Source organism: Lotus japonicus, chromosome 4 (genome assembly GCF_012489685.1).
Source record: "Lotus japonicus ecotype B-129 chromosome 4, LjGifu_v1.2".
NCBI classification, from domain to species: Eukaryota; Viridiplantae; Streptophyta; class Magnoliopsida; order Fabales; family Fabaceae; genus Lotus; species Lotus japonicus.
In genome coordinates, this window is record NC_080044.1 from 30400119 (window position 1) to 30423003 (window position 22885).

The window sequence follows — 22885 nt, forward strand, 5'->3', positions numbered from 1 at the left end:
ATCAAATTAGCACAATTCGAAAGTCATGACACATATATCAACACATCCTAGATTAACCATTTAGCACATAGCATGTGAATCAATATCAACACATCCCAGATTAACCATTTAGCACATAGCATGTGAATCAATAGCAAAACAAATCCAGCGATAAATATTCAACATTGTCAGCCGAAGCCTCAGAAAACGTTTCCCAGTCAATCACGATCAGGTGCATAAACAATAAATCAAGTCGAATTCATCGACGCCTAAAACATTAGCTAGCAAGGTAAGTTGCCCTCACCTCTAGTTCCTTCACAATCTCCTCCTTCCGCTCCTCGGAATTCCTCAAACGAACCTTAGAGCGAAAACCACAGAATTCAATTACAATCAGTCGGAAACTCAGCAGAAAACAATTACTAAAGTTACACGAAGCATCATAAACTCCGAAGTACGATAATCTAACGCGATAAGACAAGTTTTTGAAAAAAGAATTTTTCCTCCCCCCTTGGAGGTGCTCTCGGCCACACACACTAATTGTGTGCGCCGATTTTTCTTTGATCAAACTTGGTTCCTAGGTTATCATTAGTCGTAATTAAGGCGAATTAAAGCTCGGAAAAATCATCGGATCGAAAATTGTCGCAGGGGTATTTTGGTCAGTGTTTTTAGCTCGGAATTTCAAAATTGGAATTTCGAAAAAAAAAATTAGATGGGGACGTCACCAACGACGTTTATGACAACTAATCCTACTGGCGCTAAGCTCAGCCGAGAGTTTTAAGTCTAAAGGATGAAGCTTTGGCCAAAAATGGGTTTTTCGAGCAGAATTGAAACTCGGCGGCAATTCGGCGAGATTCGGCAAAATGTAATCCGCTAAACATGCTCTTGGGCATGCAGGGAATAAGTTTAGACAGAGAAATCGAGTTATTTGGACAGTTTTACAAAAAACTCAAAACTTTGAGCACAGAAAGACATAGAGAAAAGCGACAGAATTGACGATCAGAAGTAAGGAATAACATCTATACCTCGAGGTCTTCGGCAAACCTTCGAGAATTGGAATCGGACGTTCGTATATCTCAGTGTTTCGTATCGAAACGCTTGTCATGGAAAGGATTAAGAGAAATTCTAACATTCCTCTGAAGATTTTTGGAATTAGTTTCTATCGCGCTTTTAAGGGTAGATTAGTCGTTTACTAATGCTCTTGTCCTAGGTATAAGCGAATGATTCTTGCGTCATAAGTTACATCGATTCTAATATTATCCTTAACCTTTTCCTGAACTATCACCTTCATAAATTTATTCCATTTGATGAACTCTTATTCAGTTCTCTTCCTTCACGTTACATCGAACTTAATCGTGAGTAGGAATTTTACCAATTTATTCTAAGCTTAAAAACTTGGGTCTCACAGTGATCTTTAGCCGTTGGATTCCTCTGTTGTCCCTGTCAGTCCAAAAGATCTGGCGATCCAAGGAACCTCGCAACTATAGGCTAGATCTTGAGCCTTGGACCTAAAGTCCAGAGATGGGATTGATGGGTCAGAGATGTGACACTGCGAAGTGGCTGGAACCTTACCCCATTTTGGGGAAAGTCACCGATAATCAATCCAGACCCATTCTAGGGTCTTTTAATCGTCCGTTAGTGGTGTTCGGCCCATCCATCCTAGTAGAGTGGTCGTCCCATTAAGGTGATCGGGCCACTCCTGTACTCGTCGTATGATCGTGAGTAGGTTAATGATCGTCCTTCCTCGGTGTGCGGGGGGATGATCGACCGTTTTACTGACTCTCAGAACAATAGTCTCCTAATTCTGGTCCACTGAATTAGTGGAGCGAGAACTAAAAAATGTGGTTACCTTTACTTGGTCGCGGTTAGGGGTTTTCTTAGCCGTCTCCCCACCGGGGCGTCTAGTATTCTTCTGTCCCTCAGAACATAATTATTGGAGCGTTTTCGATGTAGAACAATATACAATTTATGTAATTTCATTCTATCCAAAAAATATGTTAAAAATACGCGATAAAATCTTTCATGTCTCTTTACTTTAAACTTTAAACTTTTGTAATAGTTTGTTCATGACATGTTATAGGCTTTTTGATCAAGGGATTGACCTTGTTTCCCCATTATTCTATCGGAAAAGTTGAGTTTTAACAGAAATTAGGTGAACTTGTATTCATGCTTGAAGTTTAATGTGCTCTTGAACAAAGAGGTACGTTACAAATATTATATAAAACTACTAATGTGTCTTCACACTAAAATTTAAAATTTTGGGATAATTAATTCATGAAGGAAAGACTAGTTCATGAAGGAATGAAAGACATTTGACTGATGGCTTTTTTGAGTCAAGAACACGAGGACGACCCCTCCTTTGTATCACCTATCTATTTTGCACAACTTCCTAGTTTATTCAAATCTGTAACTACTTTAATTTGGCATGGATGATTAAAAAAATACAGTATTAGGTTTAGCAAAGCTAAATGAAAAGAAAATATATCAATACCTTTGCAGGGTCCGAAAATCCGAAGTTAACACCCGGTGCCATGGGAAGAGATTTCAATTTCATAGCTATGCTACCAAAGTGAACTGAAATGTGCTGTAAGATTGCATGCCAAATTGCCCATTATTGCAACTCGATAGTAAGTGAAGGTAAATGCGGAGTCTACTAAAACCAAAACAAAATACAATAATAATTTAGCAATCTAAATCTACAGAACCTTCCTCTACAGCACAGATCACTTTATAACTAACTAATAATTGAAATGCCTACATAACCAACATACACTCATGCTGTCCTATGGCAGCCAATACACTGAATATAGAAACATTAAATTGCTTCACGGTATGGCTTATTCGAAATAATTGATTGAGCAGAAAACTCTTGTTGCATATAAGCAACAGCCCCAGGAATAAGAAAAGAATTACATTCAGTTCAGAAACCATCTAGTCTTCTGTTTTTTTGTACAAAATGGCTCTAAAAAGCACTTCACCTATGAGCAGATGTATGAGGCATTGGGTATGGAACATGACCCAAGTTCATTGGTGCCCCAGGAACCACAGCCCCAGGAACCGGGGCTCTAAGACCATATGCCATGTGTGCCGGGCCAGCAAGATTAACTGGGGTGCCGACTGCAGATACAAGGGGTCCTCCGACAGGTTGTCCAATGGTAGGAACACCATATATTCCAACACCTGGGGCCCCAGTTGGGGTTGGAGGGGTTTGTTTGGATGATTTTCCAGATGAATTTTCTGCAGAATCATTTGCCTGACCAGTTATTGGTCCTTGAGGAGCTGAAATGTCTCCATTGTTCACACTGGTGATATCATGTATACTGGATCGCCTTCTATCTTTATTCATCGAATTCAAACGAATGAAGTACTTTTGGGCATGGCTTGCTACTTGTGTTGGTGTTCTTGTCACCACAAAGTTCCTTGATATACTTCGCCAGTCACCTTTTCCATACTTATCCAAACCAAGAAGAAACAATCTGTTCAACAAATTTGAAAAGTTGAAAACAAAAACAACTAGGTCAAAGAAAGTTCAGCATAACGAAGCATGTCACGATACCAAAAGAAAAATTATGCTCTAATTGAACATCAATAACCATAAAACAGTATCATCTACACACTGATTTCAGTTTATAAATTCTAAGAGATAACCACTAGCAAACTTGTACATGAGAAATGAAGATAGCATTCCCAATACAAGGATTAGAATTAGCACTTTGATTTGACAATTATGACAGGTAGTGGTGCTACCAGTTGCAGCTATGCTGCATCTTTACTAACTCTGCGGTTAATGTTATTGGCAGTGATATAATAAACTCGATCATCAATATTACTATCATTCATGTTAGCTTGACTGAACATCAAACTGAAAACCAGAAAGATATCATAGGTACTGTGGAACGGGATGTAATATATATAGTTTTAGACAAGGAGGGAGAGGAGAGAAAGAATGAAGACTTCAAATTGTGATTATGCTTTTATGATGACACAAAAGATTAAGAATCAATCCTTATTTAGTTTATATTAATACTAGTCTCCTAATCCTAATTAAATAAGGATTAAGGAACCAAAACATGAAATATAATAAAATATGAAACCAAATCCTAAGAAGTAACCAAAGATATTCTAAATTACTATAATATACAATTCTTGTACGCTATCTTTCTTTTTTTAGATATTCCAACATTTCCCCGCATGCTAAAAATTACTGAACATTAAGCTTGTTACAAATAACCTCTTAAAAAGGATAATTAATATAGCTATAAAGGCAATTTAAGGATGTGGGAAACGTTGGAGAGATGAGCAATGCTAAAAAGAGAACTCAGCATGAAGGATGGGATGACCATCAACCTTAAGAGCTGGTTGGAATGTGGCATAACCAAGGAATCGACAAAGTGAAATGATTATCGGTGAAAATTTAAGGAAGCAATTATACGCAGCAAACTTCTCCAAATCTATCACGAACAACATTTGAAGCTTAACAGAGTTCAAAAAAAAAAAACATTTGAAGCTTAACAAGAAAATTTAGGATACCCAAAAATAAAATAAATATAAATTGAAACTAAGACTGCTGTACATCAGAGCCGTGGAATTCATCATGGCAGGATTCATCAGTCAGATAGGAGAATTCACCATTGGTATGATTCACAATGGGAGACCGGTAACAATCGCAGCTAATTCATCGCTAATCTAGAACAGCCCGGGCCGCCAAACAGAATCTGGGATAGCTAGAGCCAGACTAAATTTGGAATAACCAGGGTAAATCTTCATCTGGAGTAATTAGGGTTAAACTGGATTTGGGATATCAAGGGTCAAACATGATCTTTTATAGCCCCGAAGGCTGCTGAAGAACACCATATTGAGACAACTTGATCCAATAACAAACCGAATCTATTTAATATTACCGAAGTATGTCCACCTATGCTATGGAACAATAATTGCTATCAACCCATGCTTACAAATACTTGTATAGCCAATGGCCTAATAAGAATAGGGGACCTTATGATTATTTGAGAGAAGTATTGACATTGGCCAGTCTCTGATTTCCGCATGGCAGAAAGAAACTGACTTCGTAGCTTATTCCCCAATCCATACCAACTATGGAAGGAAGGTGTCAATTTTTTGGTAGTAGAAAAACTGGGTTCACTTAAATAATTCAAAATGTTATTTATTATTCTAAGAGGGAGTAGAGGGATGATGGGTCAGGTGTCAAATTGAGTAGAGGGATCAGAATTTATCACTGTAGATCTGATAAAGAACAAGAAAATAACCCCCAGCATGAAACACCATAAAGTTATATGTATGGTTTAGAAAAGAAGTTTGCATGACAACCTCAAACATAATGAAGTATTTTTATAGATAATGCTTAAAGAGCGCTAGGAGCTTTATGGATATGAATTAAGGTAGAAAGAATAAAATGCAATGAAAGTAACCAATGATGCACATATCCGATAAGAGTATCAGAAACAACAAATTGAGCCAGTGACTACTGGTCAATGGTCATAGGCTTCATGTTTCCTTAGTTAATCCTTCAATTCCTTCAACATTTCTGACAGAACTTGATCGCAACCACTAATACAGTGAATCCTGGGTATCTTTCTTGGGAACAACAAGATGCATTATTGCTCTCTTGGACCTATGTTCTCTTACTAGGCCAATTTTTATTAAGGTAATTGGATGCCAGCACTCTTACCAGCTCTCACGTCCATTCTTAAACTGAAGCCAAAGCAAGGAAGTTGCAGACAGAGATAAGGAATAAAACTTAGTATTCTAAGTCAATTGCTGAATTTCTACTTCGTATCAAGAGTATCCCCGACTCTTTATTCACGCAATAGGAGATTCAGTTTCATACAAGGAGTAAATAGATATAATACTTGAAGGCTTACCGGCTGATTATAGGACACAGCCAATTTGATTTCTGTGTAGGTTTAAGCTGTTAACAATTGATAATAGTGAAATTGAAGCACTACTAACCCTCAAGAGGCAAGAATTTAGAAGAATAGAAAGAAAATGTGGTGGCTCAAGAGGCAAGAATTGAAGCATTACTAATCTTGCTTAAGGGGCTCAATTATCTCAAACTGATCAACCTCAACAATCTGCTTCTAATTCACAAGCTCATGTTACTGCACAATCCTCTAATTTTGCTAATCATTAAAATCATGGAAGAGGCTTTCAATCTAGGGGTTGTGGTCGAGGTTTTACAGGAGGTCGCAACCGTGGGAGATCAAGTACTCAATGTCAAGTTTGTTTGAAATATGGACAACTTTTTTCGGTGCGTTATTACAGTTTTGATCAAAATTGTCTTGCACGACAACAGCAACAGTTTACCTCTCACGGCAATTTCTATTGAAATCCTAATCGTGGCTTCTATTTACATTCTACTGCTCGGCCTATGCAGTCTTTTGGAGGTTTTGGGGGACATTCTTTTGGAGTTCAACAGTAATTTCCACAACAGTTTCCAGAGCAAAAGTTTCAACCACAGAATTCAAAGAATCAGGTTCCACAAAGCTCTTAACAGCCACCGCTCATGCTTGCAAAATCAAACTGATATACTCTGATCCCTCTCTAATTAAAATTCTTATAACCTCCTAGGGTTGTTTCATGCAGGGATTATCATTTTCAGCCATACTAACAATGACCTTTCTTCTCAGTGTATCATTTCAGGTACACATCTCAAAACTATCATACCAGACATAATTTTAAAATGATATACTATAACTTCTCCAATGCAGCATTAGCAAAATAAACATATTTTCAACACAATATATTTACCACAAACCATAGAAAAACTAAGGGCTGGTTGAATTGAGAAAATGTTTTCTATTTTCATCTCTTGTTTTCATCTTTTACTTTGTTTTCTGTTTTTAAAGATTTGTATAGGAAAGAGTGAAATAAATTTTTCACTGTTTTCTACACAAATATTTTAAAGTACAAAATATGGTGAAAATAAAGTCACATTCATGTCATTAAAAGTAAAAACAAGAAAACATTTTCTCAAACCAAACAGGCCTTAGGAGTTTCAAGCTATTCCCCCCCCCCCCAACACACACACATCTGATCTTAGTGTCAAAATCCCAAAACCTCAAGCCCAAATTGAGTTGATTGATTGTTGGTAGGTAGGATCACAAGATTAATCTAGAATCTAGACAATGATTGTTAAGAAGAAACTATGACAAGAGTATTTCAACTTTCAGAAATCACAGGGGTGGGTGGACAAAATGGTTAACAAGTAAGCTTATAGATAGAATTGCCTCTTCCACAGTAACGAGTCAGGACAAAACTGGATTTGTGATAAGCACAACTAACTGATGTATCAAAAACAGATAAATTACGTCATTTGAGTATGATAGATACAGGAAAGAAATGATGGACAGGATTACACTAAGCAGAAAATAAGAATTGTTGAATATCTGATACTGATTGTATTACGTACTGATTTTAGGCCTTAATTAAAGGCACTATGTCCAGCACTAATTTAGGAGTTAGGTATGCTACCAAAATGAAGCCACTAATCTAGGAAATCCCCCACTAATTTAGGAGCTTCTTCATTCAACTTGTACATATATTCTACAGTCTGCCACTTACACATTCAACAAAATACAAGTTGAGATCATTTCTCTTTCACTAGTATCAAACAACATTAACTGGTGCAGCGGAAAAGAATTACGAGCCTGTTTGGTTACATACTGATATGTATGTTTGGGCTTCCACTAAAATTACATAAGTTGTTTGTTTGTATTTTTCGTTTACTAAAAGTATATTGAAGGTTTGTAGAGAGTACCTCTTGGGAGAAGTGAAAATCTCTTCTTTTTTTTCTGTTGAGAAACTATTGTGTTGGACCCACAAGATAGATATTTACACTTCAAAAGTAATTATAACTTACCATCCAAAAAAAATATTCTTCTAAACTTACTTTTACAATATCATCTCCAAACACTAATCATTTTAACAAAATGCATTCTTTCAAAATTAATTCTACTAATAGCTATTGCACCTAACTTTAAAAAAGTAAACCCTAGACCAGGGTAACAAATTTTAAAGGAGGCAAACTGTTTTCTTCCATCTAAATATAAGATAGGAGAACATTTGACACGCACATTCTTGGGTGTGGTCCTAAATATTAGGAGAAAACAGAGAAATAATTAAGGATGTGCATATTTTAACTCTGGTATCACTTTTCTCATTTGTGAGTAAAATATTAAGAGGCAGGGAAGTTTGCCCCATTCAAAGGAAAGCCACAAGGCTCAGAAAGGACTTAAATATAAATAACCAACAGGTGCAGAACCACTAGACTTCTTATCCCACACTTTTCAAGTCTACTAGTTGAGTCAACCTTCATTGGCGGCATCACTCTAATACCTTAGTTCTATACATAGTAGTCAATAGCGGCAAATAGCGGCGCTATAGCGGCGTAGCGGAGCGGAGCGGCTCCCTGCCGCTATTGAGATGAAATAGCGGCCAACTTCACAATAGCGGTCGTAGCGGCGCGAATAGCGGCCAAAATAGCGGCAGATCGCGGCCAATAGCGGGAAATAGCGGCGCTATATGAACGAAGGAGAAAATGACTCAAGCCTCTTTGTTTTAAATCGTTGGGGAACCTTTTTATGGGCATGTTAGGACTTCTCAGGGCCATTATAGGTCAAAATTGAAAGAATTAAGCTTCATTCTTCATTCAGATTTGCAAATTCGACTTCTTTACCTTGCTTTTGAGAAGTTATTAGTTGTGTGTTATTGTTCAAGACTTATGATTTTTATTTCTATTATGAATGTTATGAATTTTAGGCAATATTTGACATTGTTTGCTATTTATATGTATATAGTATTAAACTATTAATGATATAAAATTACATAAAAAAATTCAGAATAGCGGCCATCCCGCTATGCGCTATCACGCTATCCCACTTTTGGGGCCGGCCGCTACGCGCCGCTATCCGGGATTGACTACTATGGTTCTATATGGGGCAAATGAGACCATATAAGACCACATTAGAAATAATTACTATAGTGAATTCTCTGGTACAGGAAAATTTGTATAGTATGATACAAGGATGGCATGTACCAATTACATATTTAGTATTTACACCTGTAAATATCTTTAATTTATATAATTCTAAATTAGCATCATAAAATTATTAATATTTATTAGTTTGACTAAACCCCCAAATTATTCACTTCTTCCTCACAATGTCATGCCCTTCTGGCTTACTTTGTTGAAACTCACCTTTTGTCCATTAGGGTTTTATTATCTAGACTCTTCTCCGCTGTGTATCCCCATTCCTGCGAAAAGGTGAGAGATTTATGATGAAAAGGTGAGAGCTTTTCATCCACTATTGCAACCGTCACTATGTGACTCCATCCCTGCGACCGTTGTATCTAGGGTTTGAAAGTAGTTCGGTTGAGAGAAGTGTGGGTGGTTCGATGTTCGAAGAGAGAAGCCTCAGATTTCACACTGAGATAATGACTCACTAAAACCTTCATAGACTAAAACCTTAATAGGTGCTTAATTTACCACAGGTTAAACATTTAGATTTACTGTTACCTAAACATAATGGGGTTAAATATGAAAATATTGAAAACTGAAGGTGTAAAGCATAATTTTTATAAGAGAAATTAACTTATTAGTGACTGTACATATCAGCTTAATTTTATTGGGTCAACTCACTAAAGTAGTCTACACCCAACTTAACTCCCATACCAGAGCAAGCACCCTAGTTAATATCACCATGTCTGTAAATATGGAACTAGTGGAACTCAATTAAAACATAGATCAACACTGAAATTACCGATTAAGTCCTTTGATGTTATTTAATTCATCCTAAACTAAAACGATAAAACAATGGCACAACCTAGTTAAGAAGCACGAGACGCAATGGTTTCGTAAAACATTTATTACAAATAACTGCGAAATTCAAAGAATTAAGATAACTGACAATTAAACTAGGATCAGAATTTTAGGGCATAAAAGGAGCTTCCAATTGTATGAGTATACCATGATACTCAGATTGCTTAGGATATGAATGCCAGAATCAGATAAATAAAGTAGTAAATTAAAATAAGTAACCTACATTAGGGTGTTTACAATATTTATTTACTAGCATATATATTTAAGCAAAGATAAACTAACCTGTGTTCTTCCTCAGTCCAAGCAATACCCTTTCGTCGCTCCTGATCAGATCTCGAAGCCTTAGTTCCATGGTTAGACTCACTGTTGTAGTTCCAAGGATGGCCCCCCTTCTTTCCAGCTCCTTCATCACTAGCATGGCTTCTTGAGCCCTCGGAAAAGGAATTATAAGATGGCACAGGTACACAACCAGAATCAATCTGGTTAACATCATCAACCAAAAGCTCATAATGATGTTTAATCTCTTCTAAAGTTTTCCCCGGTACATCAGCCGCAATCTTCTCCCATCGATCTGAATCATCCTCAGGATAAGTTGCCAAGGCATTTTCAAATGCTTTATCCTGCTCTCTGCTCCACTCAGAGCTACTACTACCTACTTCATCCACAGTCATCTAGCCTTGTTTGTATAAATTACGGAATTTCGCCTCAGGAAGGAGGGGTAAAGTTTCTATCTAACAGCTCAGCAATCTAGGTCAAACCCACAACTTAAATGCATCAAATTCATCGGATTTTTTTAAGGGAATTACAGATCTAGATTACAGGAGTACCTATAATACAAACTTTGATGGTATGCTTGAACAATCCCCTTCGAATTATAGCCAACACGAGCAGAAAATAGCAGGAAGCTGGACAGAGTTCAATACCAATTAAATCCCATAACTATCTGAAGTAAGTAAATTTCAATGGTGATTTCAAACCAACTGGACTCTTGTGAATTGCTTACCTATGGATAAATGAAAAAGTCAGTGAAGTACAGTCAGAGCATGAGAAATATCTGAAAACAATAAATGCATAGATAGATGCAATATATGGGAAATTGATGTGAACACCACCGTCATGATGGTAATTAGGGCTCAGGATTTCTAATATGCGAAAGAGAAATTTCGCAAACAAACAAAGTAGAAAAATCGAGAATACTGTCATGGATAACAAGAGCATTCAAATTGCAGTATCCCCATACTAAAAATAAATAAAAAATAAAAAATAAAAAATTCCAAGTTATCCAGTTCCCTACTGATTAGAACAGTTTTAACAGCACAGGACCACAAAACCTTCAACCCATGAAGGCCAGAAGAAAGAAAGAGGAATCAACAAGAGTTCTAGGGTTGATTGAAGTTTCAGAAAAACGAAAAGTTATGATGAGAATAACATAGTGATCGGAAAAATTAGTAATCAATAAATGCCGAATCTGAAAAGTTTGAGTCAAAATCCCATTAAGAATCCCAGATCAACATACCTTAGTTCGATTAGCATGCAATCATTCATCAGAAACAGTAGGAAACCAAAGCTACAAGAAGAACTCCCAAGCTCTTTCTAATTCTAACTCTTCAACTAAAAACATAAATTTGATTTTCTCTTTCACCAACTAAAACCCTATTTCTGACTGTGAAAGACTTAATGATGCATCGTTTTTCAAGATTTAGGACGGGAAATCCTAAATATTTCCGAAGATTTTGTTTTGAATTATTTTCAAGGCTAATTAAAAATAAAATAAAATCTGAAAGCAAAAAAGGCTAATCCTAGTGAAGGGCATTTAAGATAATCTGAATACCGTGCAACCAAAAAACGTAAAACAAGAAAATTATAAAGAAAATAAAAAAATAACAAATTAGTTAAGTAGAGACCTAGCGGGCTTGGTTCAAGTGATATATATTTCAAAGTAAATTACACTTCACTACCTCGAGATTTCCTTATATGACACTAAACTCTAAACTTACTCAAATATTACACTCCACCCCATTTTTTTCTAGGAAATATTGTTCAAAAATTTATTATCTACTTGAGAAAAATGGGGTGTAGTGTAATATTTGAGTAAGTTTAGAGTTTAGTACAGTATCATATATTGAAACATTAAGATAGTGGAGTGTAATTTACTTTATATTTAATTCATTTAAGTATAGAATTTGAGTCTTTTGAATTGAAAAAACTCCACTAGAAGAGTTAATTTTATCATGATATAGATGTTTTCGGTTTGAATATTGTTCATCCTGGAGTATACATGTAACCACTATAAGTATTAATTAAGGAAAATCATAAATGATATTGATAGTTATCCTGAGATACTACAATTGGTCCCATCGCAACAATAGCTTTGATACAAATGGACAGCTGGGATTGAAAAAGCCAGAACCAAGTTGGAAGTTGCAAACAACTGAATTGTGCAGTAAGCATTAATATCTGACATGTTATAAATAGTCATGGACGTTGGAGAGAGAAAAAAAAAAAGGAATACTCCAAAAGTAAACTTATCCTTTGTTTGGATGAAAATAAAATTTGGGTGTGTAAAAAAAAATTTGGGTGAGACTAATCTTTAATCTTTAAAGCTTTGAGGTCACATAAAGTGGATAGACTTATTTCAGTAAATTCTGCTTCATACATACTGTTCAATCGAACCTTAGCCTAGGTGTTTAAAGAGATTAACTATCTATCAATTGTGTTACACCTAGATGATGTGTTGGATGCAAATGTTAAAAGAAGAGGAAGAAATGTAAAAGAATGTATTATAAAAGACTTAGGTTGGCATAACTGGACACAGGTTTTGGGGATCCAAGTTCAACTATTATCTCCTCATATGTTGGGGATTTAAGTCTCCTTATTTCTAGTAAAATCTCAGTTGGTGAGTGACTCTCTTTAGAAGATTACTTGAGCCTTTACCGGTTTTATCGGCATGTTGTTGGCGTCCTATCTCATGGTGTAAAAGTGTTTTCTCAAGAGGAGGTTTATGAAATATTAGGCCCCACATGTCTGCTTTTTCCTAGAAAACCCATTTTTCTAGCATAATTCTTCTGTTCTTCTTTCTTACTATGGAACAAACATAACATGAAAGAGAGAAAAATAATATTTTTAAAAAACATATAGCGCAAAATAGAAAATGATATCAAGTATATTAGATGATCATATGAGGTCCCCGTAGGATAGCTCAAGTGGTAGGAGTTGGGGACATATGGGTTGGGTAGAGGGAGGTCCATGATCAATTCCTGACAGGTGCAATTTATCTTTCCGATGTACCAAAACAAAAATATCATATGAGACCAACAAAGTATTGGTTTAATGGTAGACAAATTAGATCTTGTTGAGATTTGGCTCATTGTATTTTGGGCTAAAATCTTTAGTTTATTAGGATTTGATTTAATGTGGATTGTAAAAGGTTTTAAGGGATTGTTATAGGATTTATTAGGATTTTATTGTAAAATAGAGATCAATAGAATCCACTATAAATAGGATAACAATGTAACCCTAAAAGTTGTACTTGGTACCACATGCTTCATGCCACAAGTAATACAAAGAAGTTATAGCTACTCTATAGCCGCAGAGGTAGGCAATTTGGCCGAACTGCATGACCAAAGATGTTGTGTGCTTTATCTATGATTTCTCGCTCTACTACTCAGTGCAATCGAGGTGCTTGAATCCCCTACAAGTGGTATCAGAGCCGATGGTTCATGGGACCATGGTAACGGCTGGACAACTTCCGCTGAGGGACCGATGGTTAGTAACCATGGTAACGGTCGGGTAACTTCTACGGAGGGGCCAATGGTTAGTAACCATAGTGACGGCTGATATCTTCCGCTGCGAAGGGAGGTCAACAAGGATTGCAAAATCGTTGTGAGAGGAGAAACCGACGGATCTGAAAGACACGGAACAAGGTGGAGATTTGTCTACTTTCAAGAGGCGATGGCCACGCCAGGGAAGGAGAAGTGGATGGACTCCAAGGTCGAGGAGTGAAGCAACAGGGTGTTGAGCAAGGTGGAGTTCAATCCCAGAAATCAAAATCAGTAAACTAAAGCAGCAGATCTTCATAGGGGGAGTCCGGAATTCGCCAAGGTGGAGATTGTTGAGATTTGGCTCATTGTATTTTGAGCTAAAATCTTTAGTTTATTAGGATTTGATTTAATGTGGATTGTAAAAGTTTTTAAGGGAATGTTATAGGATTTATTAGGATTTTATTGTAAAATAGAGATCAATAGAATCCACTATAAATAGGATAACAATGTAACCCTAAAAGTTGTACTTGGTACCACATGCTTCATGCCACAAGTAATACAAGGAGTTATAGCTACTCTATAGCCGCAGAGGTAGGCAATTTGGCCGAACTGCGTGACCAAAGATGCTGTGTGCTTTATCTGTGATTTCTCGCTCTACTACTCCGTGCAATCGAGGTGCTTGAATCCCCTACAGATCTCCATAATGGTGAAGTCACAATATTAAACCCTAACAAAATATTTGTTGGAAGGGAATGTCACTGTATCCCAAATGTATCCCAAATAAGTATAAAATGTCAACGACAGATAAAAAAACATCAAATGATAAAAGAAAATAAGATAATATTAGTAATGATGTTACCTTTTTTTGGTTGTTTGGATAAAATCCACGTTATGCTCCCGATCTAGCCAACTTGGTGAATCAATCATTGCTCACCACGTCAGCTGCAGGTAAAATTCTGCCGGCTAAAACAAGAGGACGGAGAGATCTCTTATGGTGGTATGGTATGGTGTGGGATATTCAATAATTATATTTGTTTATTTTATGGTTAACTAAGCCTTAATTCGAGTATAATATGCTTTGAATATCATTTATCGGTAGAGTAAAATTTGAATATAATCTCTAATACATTAAAAAAATTCACTTTTAGTCATTGTCGGAGTGGTGGTTCCAGCCAAACTTATCACATATAGCAGTGTCACGTTTTAAAAATCGGTGACATGGTTTTTTTTTCTTTTGTCTTAATTTCGCTTGACATTAAAGCTAAGATTTTTTATTTTTTAAATCAAGAACAAGAAAAAGAGATCTTGACCATTAAAATTAAGATTATTTGCATCCACAAAATCTTCTCTTGACATTGTTGATTTTTTCTTACTTGGGTTCTAGGAAAGAACAAGAAAAAGAGGAAGTGGAGTGCGTAGTGTGGGTTCCTCTCCAGATTTCTTGTGTTTCTTGGCAGCGAGTCTAAAGGCAATGGACACCTCTTTAATGGTAGAGGGTGCTTCTACGCAGGGGTATCAATGACATAGGAATTAGGAGTGGAGTAAAAAAAATTAGGGAAGTCTGTGATAAACCAGGTCGGAGGTTGAGAATCGTCTAAGAAGTCAATAGGGTTATTCAAACTGAGCTTAAACATTGTTAGGGATTTGATCTCCAACAGGTTCACGTTTCTCTGTGCGTTGAAGGTGAAAGGTTAAATCTTGAAGGAGAAAGGTTGAATCTTTACTCTTGTGAATGATGACAAGCCTCTCAAAGTCGTTGAGTTTTTTTTTCCAGGACTCCCCTCAGTATTCTTTGCACCAGCCTCTTCAGCCTATTTAGTTTTGGTTAGGAATCCTCCCAAGGAGTATTGTAAGGACTCTTTTTTCATCTGATTGATGTACTTACTCAGTTTTGCTCTTGAGTAAGGTGCATTTGATTTTTGCTAGTTAGCAACCTTCTAAAACATTTACAAGGTAAAATTGAATATACATTGAATGCTCTCAATCCTAATCTCTCAAATTTTGATTGATGTAGATAAACGTTGGAGCACACTTAATTGGAACATTTTCTCTCTTGCTTTTTCTTCAGAGGTGTGTTTTGGATCTTCAATGGACACGACAACCTCTTGGTGATTTGAGCTCGGTGCCTTGGATCAGCATTTGTTGCACCATCACTCTCACACACTATCTTCAAATTGAATCCTCTTTTTTATATCTTAATGTGATGAATATGATCGTTAGTCACTGAGTTTCAAAGTTCTACCTTGATGAGTCACAAATTGAAGCTTTTGGATGTGACACTTGAGTCTTTCTTCAACCTCGCTGAAGCTTTGCTTGAGCGAGCTTTTTCCAGCGGATCTGTGGTTTGGTGAAAGGAGCTATGTTGACAATACTTTGTACAAGATGTGTTGAAAAACTTCAGCAAGCCTTTGGTACTTGAGCATTATAGAGCGTGTCCAATTGTCTTTTAAGCGTACAGTACATGTGTGGATTGGTATTCAATGGACTTATACTTTTAGCGTACTTGACATTTAGCATACCATATCTTCATTGTACCATACTTCTTCAAATGATGGATGCTTCATGTTGTGCGTAGTCTGAGGAGCTTGTATGTACTGTGATTCACTAAGATCCTTTTGAGCAAAGTTTCTAAGATTTGAGCAACTCATACTCTCTAGGGATGCACTACAAAGGTGGCAAACCCTAATCTTATTATTATACGTAACCGGCTTATCCAATAAACATGGTTCGGTTCACCTTATGAACAATGTCTAATAAGTAACATAATACATTATAGTGGGTTAATTCTATGTTTGTGGCTCTATAGGTATCTCTTGCATATTTAAATTGTAATAATTAAATACAATTAATATTAAGTTACTAGTGCATAATCCAACACACACCACACTCACATTTAGAGCCACCACCACAAGTTGCATTTTGGGCTCACACTCATCTAGCCCAACATGTGCTATAAAAGCCAACTTGCCCAGCGGCCCAAGATCCAAAAGGTAAAAACACGGTAACAAACAAATATAAAAAATAGAATTTGGGCTTAAAAAACTATCAACTAGAATCAAAGTCATGGGCCCTTGAGCAAGTCTAACTTTTGACTACAACTCGAGTTAGACTTGAGGGGAGTGACGAAATATATGTAAGAAGTCCCAATGAGAGAGTTTAAGTATAAAACAATGGTTTACAAGACTAAGTGTATGAACTTTAATTGCCTTCAAAAAACTTGAATCACACCACGCCCACATTTAGAGCCACTACTCTCCTAAACCACCAGCTATGTCTTGGGCCACCCACAACCAGCCCAACCGCCCTTACACTGTCCCTGTCTACAAGTCAATCCAGTGTATGTCATGGAGTTTTTAAAATTATCAAGAGTTTGAAGAACTACATTCTACATTGATACTTTTTATCCATAGAAATTCATGGAAAGACCTATAATTTTTAACACGCTTATCTTAATTTTACTGGTTTACTAATTAGGATATTTAACTCTTGCTGTTACTACTTAGACAACTCTTAAATAAAGAATTGTCAAGTTCATATAAAACACATTCATTTTGTTTTTGTCACAAAACAATTTGGCACATTATGATGTTTCGAGTTAGTAATTAAATAGCCTTACTGGTAGCTCCTCCCACAAACCATGACTATCCGGAACCAACCTTAATCACTATCAAGTATCACCTAGAGTTCTCAGAGGCTACGGATTCTCATGTCAATAAGAGGAGGAACGTGGATTCTACAAAGCCAACAAGTAAAAACTTGAGGACTGATTCAAGAACTGTGTTTGAACAGTGAGTTGAAGGATTACCGGTGCAAGTCGCAAAACCACAGAATTTTCTAGAACTGTGTCTGGCTACAAAGTGAATTTCAAGACAACAGATCTTACTCGTCTAAATCTATATTTATTGGATGATAAAAAAAAACTGTAGAGTGTGAGTAATTTTCCCATGTACCAATCTGTCCAACAGTTGTATTCCTCTGCTCATCTTGACTCATGAAAAGTAAATGAGTATCTTTGCTTCCTTTTGCTTGCTTGAACTTGAGAAAATATTAAAAGTAAAGGAAAGAAGAAAAAACAACAATGCTCTTCACTCCAAAATAAGAACAATCAACCATGCATCACCACGTACATGTAAATCATTATTTGATAGACATTGCAACTAAACAAAAGAACCTTTAGTTTAGTTCAAATAAGAAAAGAGATTAATGCCACTTATCATCCCTTACCACACAGATTAAAAATGTCACATAAGTAAACGATCCACATACTACATAAAATCTAAGTAATCTTGTCAAGTCAAGTATCTGCAGCACCATAGCTTGTGCTCATAGCTCTTCACCAACTCTATCTTCTCTTGAACCAGCCACTGGATGCACTTTATCTGAACATGAAAAATTATCTGCAGAGGATGTGGGTGGGGCACTCCCATTGTTTTGCTTCATTCCGATCACCATTTTTCTCCGATGCTTTCTCCCTTTTTTGTGCTCTTCCAACATAACTTGAGACAGAGTACTAATTCTACAAATATCACACCAGAACTCATTCTTTCTCTTTACCAATGTGTTTGTCTTCCCAGCTTCCTCAGTTGTTATTTCATTGATCTCAGAAACACTGATGTTTTGGCTTTTCTGAACTATCTGCTCCTCTTTTTTATCTTCCACTGCACTTGTATCAGCATTGTTCTGAATCATTCCTCCCTCTTCCAAGGCTGTGCAAGGTTGATGTGTCTGGATATCCGCTTTTGCATCAAACCCTGAAGTTGTGGTAATAAGAGTTTCAGTAGACTTCACATTCATATTACTTTTCATTGAACCGTGATGTATGTGTTAATGCTCTTACCAAACTTCCCACCCACCAGTGCTTCCTTGGCCTTGTGCTTCTTACCGCGAAAGTGCGCGTTCAAACCACTCTCATCGGTGGCGCTGACTTCACATAGTGCGCATCTCCACTCCTTCTTGGGTTTTTTCATCAGTCGAGAACACGTTCTGTCATTAACAGCAGGTGCCTCTGCTTTGCGCTTTGCATCACAACGATCAGGGTTTGGATTAGCCTGCAATGTGATAGATACTCAAACCAAATATCATACAGTATACTCAATGGCCAGTTAGACAATATGGCATACATATGGTGATCACATAACATTGTTTTATTGCCAGTGCAGTTATAGAAAGGCAAATTTGGAGAAAATGTATTTGGCTAGCCAAGAAAATAGGAGAAGCTACTTAATCAAAGAAAATTTGACAGTAATAATGATTTATTCACACATCCCTTTCTCTTTCATCTCATTTTCACTCATTTTTCTTCCTATTCTCCCTGTATTTCTCATCATATCACATAATCATATCACTCATTTCTCTCTCTTGGCTCTTATATTCCTATCTATCTAAAAGTGTGAATAAAACATTTTCGTATTTGACAGCTTAAAAACAAAAAAGTTCTATCAAGCACTTAAACTAATATCATATTCATATCCATCATCTGCCAGGAATGTATAAACTTAAAACACATCCCCTTCTTTGTTGCAAACCATGTGATAAGAAATAATATAGACAAAGAAATATCAGGAATGCTATAGAGTTATAATATATAACATTAGAGAAGTAAAAAGCAGTGTTGTAGCGGATATTAAAGCTAAAAATCCGTTATTTCGAGTCCTCAAAGCAGAAAATAGCGGAGCAGCAGTGAGCCCTCAAAGCACTTCGCTATAGCACCACTATAATCTATAATCCCTATTTGACAATACTGGTAGAAAGAAACTGACCTGCATTTGATCTTGGTTATTAGCTTCTTTGATTTCCGCAAGGTCCAAGGTACAAAGTTGTGGTGGTGGCATGACATCTAGTGCAACTGTGTTCAAGAACATCTCTGGCATTGGGATCCCCAACTTTCTCTCCAATGCCAGCTCCCTTCTCACCTCCTCCTCCAGCTCCCGCCGGCGCGCCATCTCTCCGGAGATGATCTCCCGCCTTATCAACTCCTTCTCCACCTCTCTCTGCAATGCTCCTCTAGCACTCATAGTCATCGTCGGAGGAAACATCCTCGTAAAACCACCCGCACCTGGAAAAAAAACCAACGTAAAAAACGTTGTTCTTTTCTGTACAAACATGCAAACAGGTTTTGGACTCTCACCTCCCAGTGGTTGATCGGAGAAAGGAGGGAACGGCGTGGTTGATGACGGAGGCGATGGTTGTGACATGTTGTCGATGGCACGATACTTGAACTGCATGGAAGAACAAAAGGAAAAGGTTGAAGGTTTGAAACGTATGAGAGAATGGTGATGAATGATGATGTTGATCACAAACACTACCCTAATTGGTGAGGAAGCGTTTCCTTGAGAGTTCGAAATTTTGGGTAACAGTCAGAGAAAGCTGTGACTACTGATTGAGAGGGAGCGAAATTCTTGTTGGAAAATATCTTTTGATTGAATTCTTTTTTTTTTTTTGGAAATCTTTTGATTGAATAATTTAGATTTAACTTTTTTTTAGAATAATTTAGATTTAACTTTAAGACAGGACAGGAATTTAGATGTTTGTAATATGTTTTTTCTTAACGATGTTTGTAATATGTTTGAAACCAATTTACTTTCAGATATGTTTTTTTAGGGGATATGTTTTGCATCTAAAATATACATTTCTATTTATTTTAATGATTAAAATTTATTTTAAATTGGGCCCACCAATTTATCAAAAAAAATTATTTTAAATTTGCTTTGCTTGGTAAATCATTAATTATAAAATTATTACTTTACGCTAATCATGTGCAAATACATTAAGCTTATAGCTGTTGCAACAACATTTTTTTATGGATAAAATTTGAGTGGATTTTCCTTCCAATAGTTCATGTTTTTGGAATCAAAAGTCGCTTGTGAATGTACTTATGTCTTATAAATCGCTCACCAACATAATCCTCACATCACGGCGAAAATCAAAACTTTACCTTGTGAGAGGTTGTGAATTGTGATATGTCTTTACCAACATAACCCTCCGAATACATATGTTGGTCAACAACACACACTTGGCACTCACGTTTTCAAAATTTCTCTTTTACTAGATTTCTCTTCTACGGAGGAGGATTTCTTTATTAATACTAATAGGAGTAGTCCTTGATTAATATTTGCAGGAGAAGTCCTTATTAATACCTAATAGAAATCTTGGTGGAATGTCAAGGACTAGACGTAGCCTATGATTGGGTAAACAATGATAAAATTATAAGTGCGCGTCTTAAATCATTTCTAACCGTCTTGTTCACAATATCTATTGGTTGCACTGTCGTCTAATGGAACATTGTAAATTAAAATGATTAAAAGTTATTAACCAACGAAAAGTTTATACAAACACAATTCAACCCCCTTCTTGTATCCTTGTTACTACTCTCATTCTCAAGGACTTCTCCTTTCACAAGACGTAACCTATGATAGAGGTCATCTGTCTTGTTTTGGTCCTAGGTCTTCATAGTACTATTTTAAGAAGATGCAAACTCTCAGACTATATGTTCCAATAGTCAGATGATCCATGCCAAAATGAATTAGACAATGTCATGACATTGAGAGGTAGACAATGTTGGCTTCTAAGGTAAGACAATCCAGAAGTCAGACTAAGTTTCTTGAGCTTGAAGAGTTAGTGCTTGAGAGGGATTTGTACTTGAAATTTCAAAACATTATGTTTAAGTACTTGTTCACTTAATATGCTTATAACCTTATCATTGTTATCATCAAAACTAACATAATGCATTTTTAGCTATATGTTCAGACTTAACAGTTTATTCTTCCATCGGGCAAGTTTATTTAGATTTAAATGTGGTAAAAACATAAGTTATCAGAATAATCTGATTTTTTTTCACAATTGTTCAGATTCCGTTGGAGAACAACCAAGTTGGAGACATGCTGGCTCACCAAGCGACTCAGGATAGTTTGCAACGCCAGGTTTGGCGACTACCTTCATCTTGTTTGATTGTGTCTCTGATTCATAACGGAATAAAATAGTGACTTTTTTCTTTGTTGTTTTTTCTTCCATATGTAACTAAAAAATAATTTGGTATCAATATTGTTTGTAAGAAATATAATTTTAATTGTAAAAATAATTATCAATATATTTTCTATAAGAAACGAGTCTATATAATTACTGCATTTAAAATGATTAATTGTTTATAGTTAATTTTTATAAACTTTCATTTATGATCAGTTTTTTTTTTGTTTAAATCGGGAAAATTATGATCAGTTTTTTATAAATGAAAAAAGTAATTAAATTATTTTATGAACAAAATCTAATTATTTAAATTTTGGAAATGAAAATGATCATCATTTTATTAAAATAAAAAGAAACTAAATAGAGGATATTCAATTATGCCATACAAACATAAAATATAATTTTACAATTGAAGGAATTTAATAATTTTATTCCAACAAGAGAATCGAATATCCAAGAAATTCCATTGACTCAATTGAATTCCTTAGGATTTCAAATTTCTTGAATTCTTAGATTTCTCTATATTTTTGTTGAACTGATCAATCTGGATTCACGTTGAAGTTGAAGTGAAAAATATTGCTTCTTTGGTCCACGTTAAACTCAAATTGACAAATTCAAACTTCTCCGTTGATACATTGTGATACGTGAAATCACATTTGTCTTTAGGACAAAGCGAAATCAAACATGTACTGCGCTTATTTTTGAGTAGTGATTCATTAACTCTTCATTTTCTCTTACACTATTCAAAGGGTCCTTCCTCGCCATTTTTATACTCTCTGCTAGGGTTTCCCACATACAATGTCATCTTCTCCCATTGGGGGCTCCTCCCCCTTGGGGAGCCTCTTCTCCTCCTCTACGAAGTTTTCATTTCTTGCTTCGAAGGTTTCTCCCACAATAGGTGGGTTTTCTTCCACAATAGGTTGATTTAATACCCAAATAAGGGAGTTTTTTGTGTTTGATGTTGTTACTTTGTTGTCTTGCATTTTGTCAAAAACAACCTGATGTCGAAGCATTTCGTGAAGCTAGGACATCAGTCATTTGCTTGGAACGTGATTGTGGGCCCTTGAAGATCTTATGAAGATACGTTTTTATAAGTTACTTGAGGTTCAAGTAGCTGTACCAGAAGGGTTTTAATTGTGGGTTGTTATTTGTTGAAACAATCTTTGATAAAAGATTTGTTTCTATCTTTACTTGGGAAAAACGCAACAAGATCTTTGGAGATTCAGTTTTAATTTGATGGTTGTTGCAATCTGTTACTTCAGCACATGCTAACCTTAGTTCCTATGCTGCTGCTGCTGAAGTATATAAAAGGATGAAGACCTAAAACATGAAGACCACCGAAGCTAAT

The 22885-nt window shown here is 36.1% G+C and overlaps 1 protein-coding gene across 3 annotated transcripts; it reads right to left on the reverse strand.

The window, feature by feature from the left end:
- Positions 1-2608: 2608 nt before the first annotated feature.
- LOC130710622 (transcription factor SRM1-like) lies at positions 2609-11593 on the reverse strand. Of its 3 annotated transcripts, none has more exons than XM_057559951.1 (4): positions 11331-11593; positions 10642-10719; positions 10097-10561; positions 2609-3452 (listed from the first exon to the last, which is right to left on the reverse strand). In XM_057559951.1, exons 3-4 carry the CDS (start codon positions 10483-10485, stop codon positions 2951-2953), a joined length of 891 nt encoding a protein of 296 aa, XP_057415934.1. In that variant the 5' UTR covers positions 10486-10561; positions 10642-10719; positions 11331-11593; the 3' UTR covers positions 2609-2950. The 3 variants fall into 3 exon arrangements, with proteins under 3 accessions (XP_057415934.1, XP_057415935.1, XP_057415936.1); XM_057559952.1 differs by having other exon boundaries at positions 10642-10817; XM_057559953.1 differs by having other exon boundaries at positions 10097-10719.
- Positions 11594-22885: the final 11292 nt, after the last annotated feature.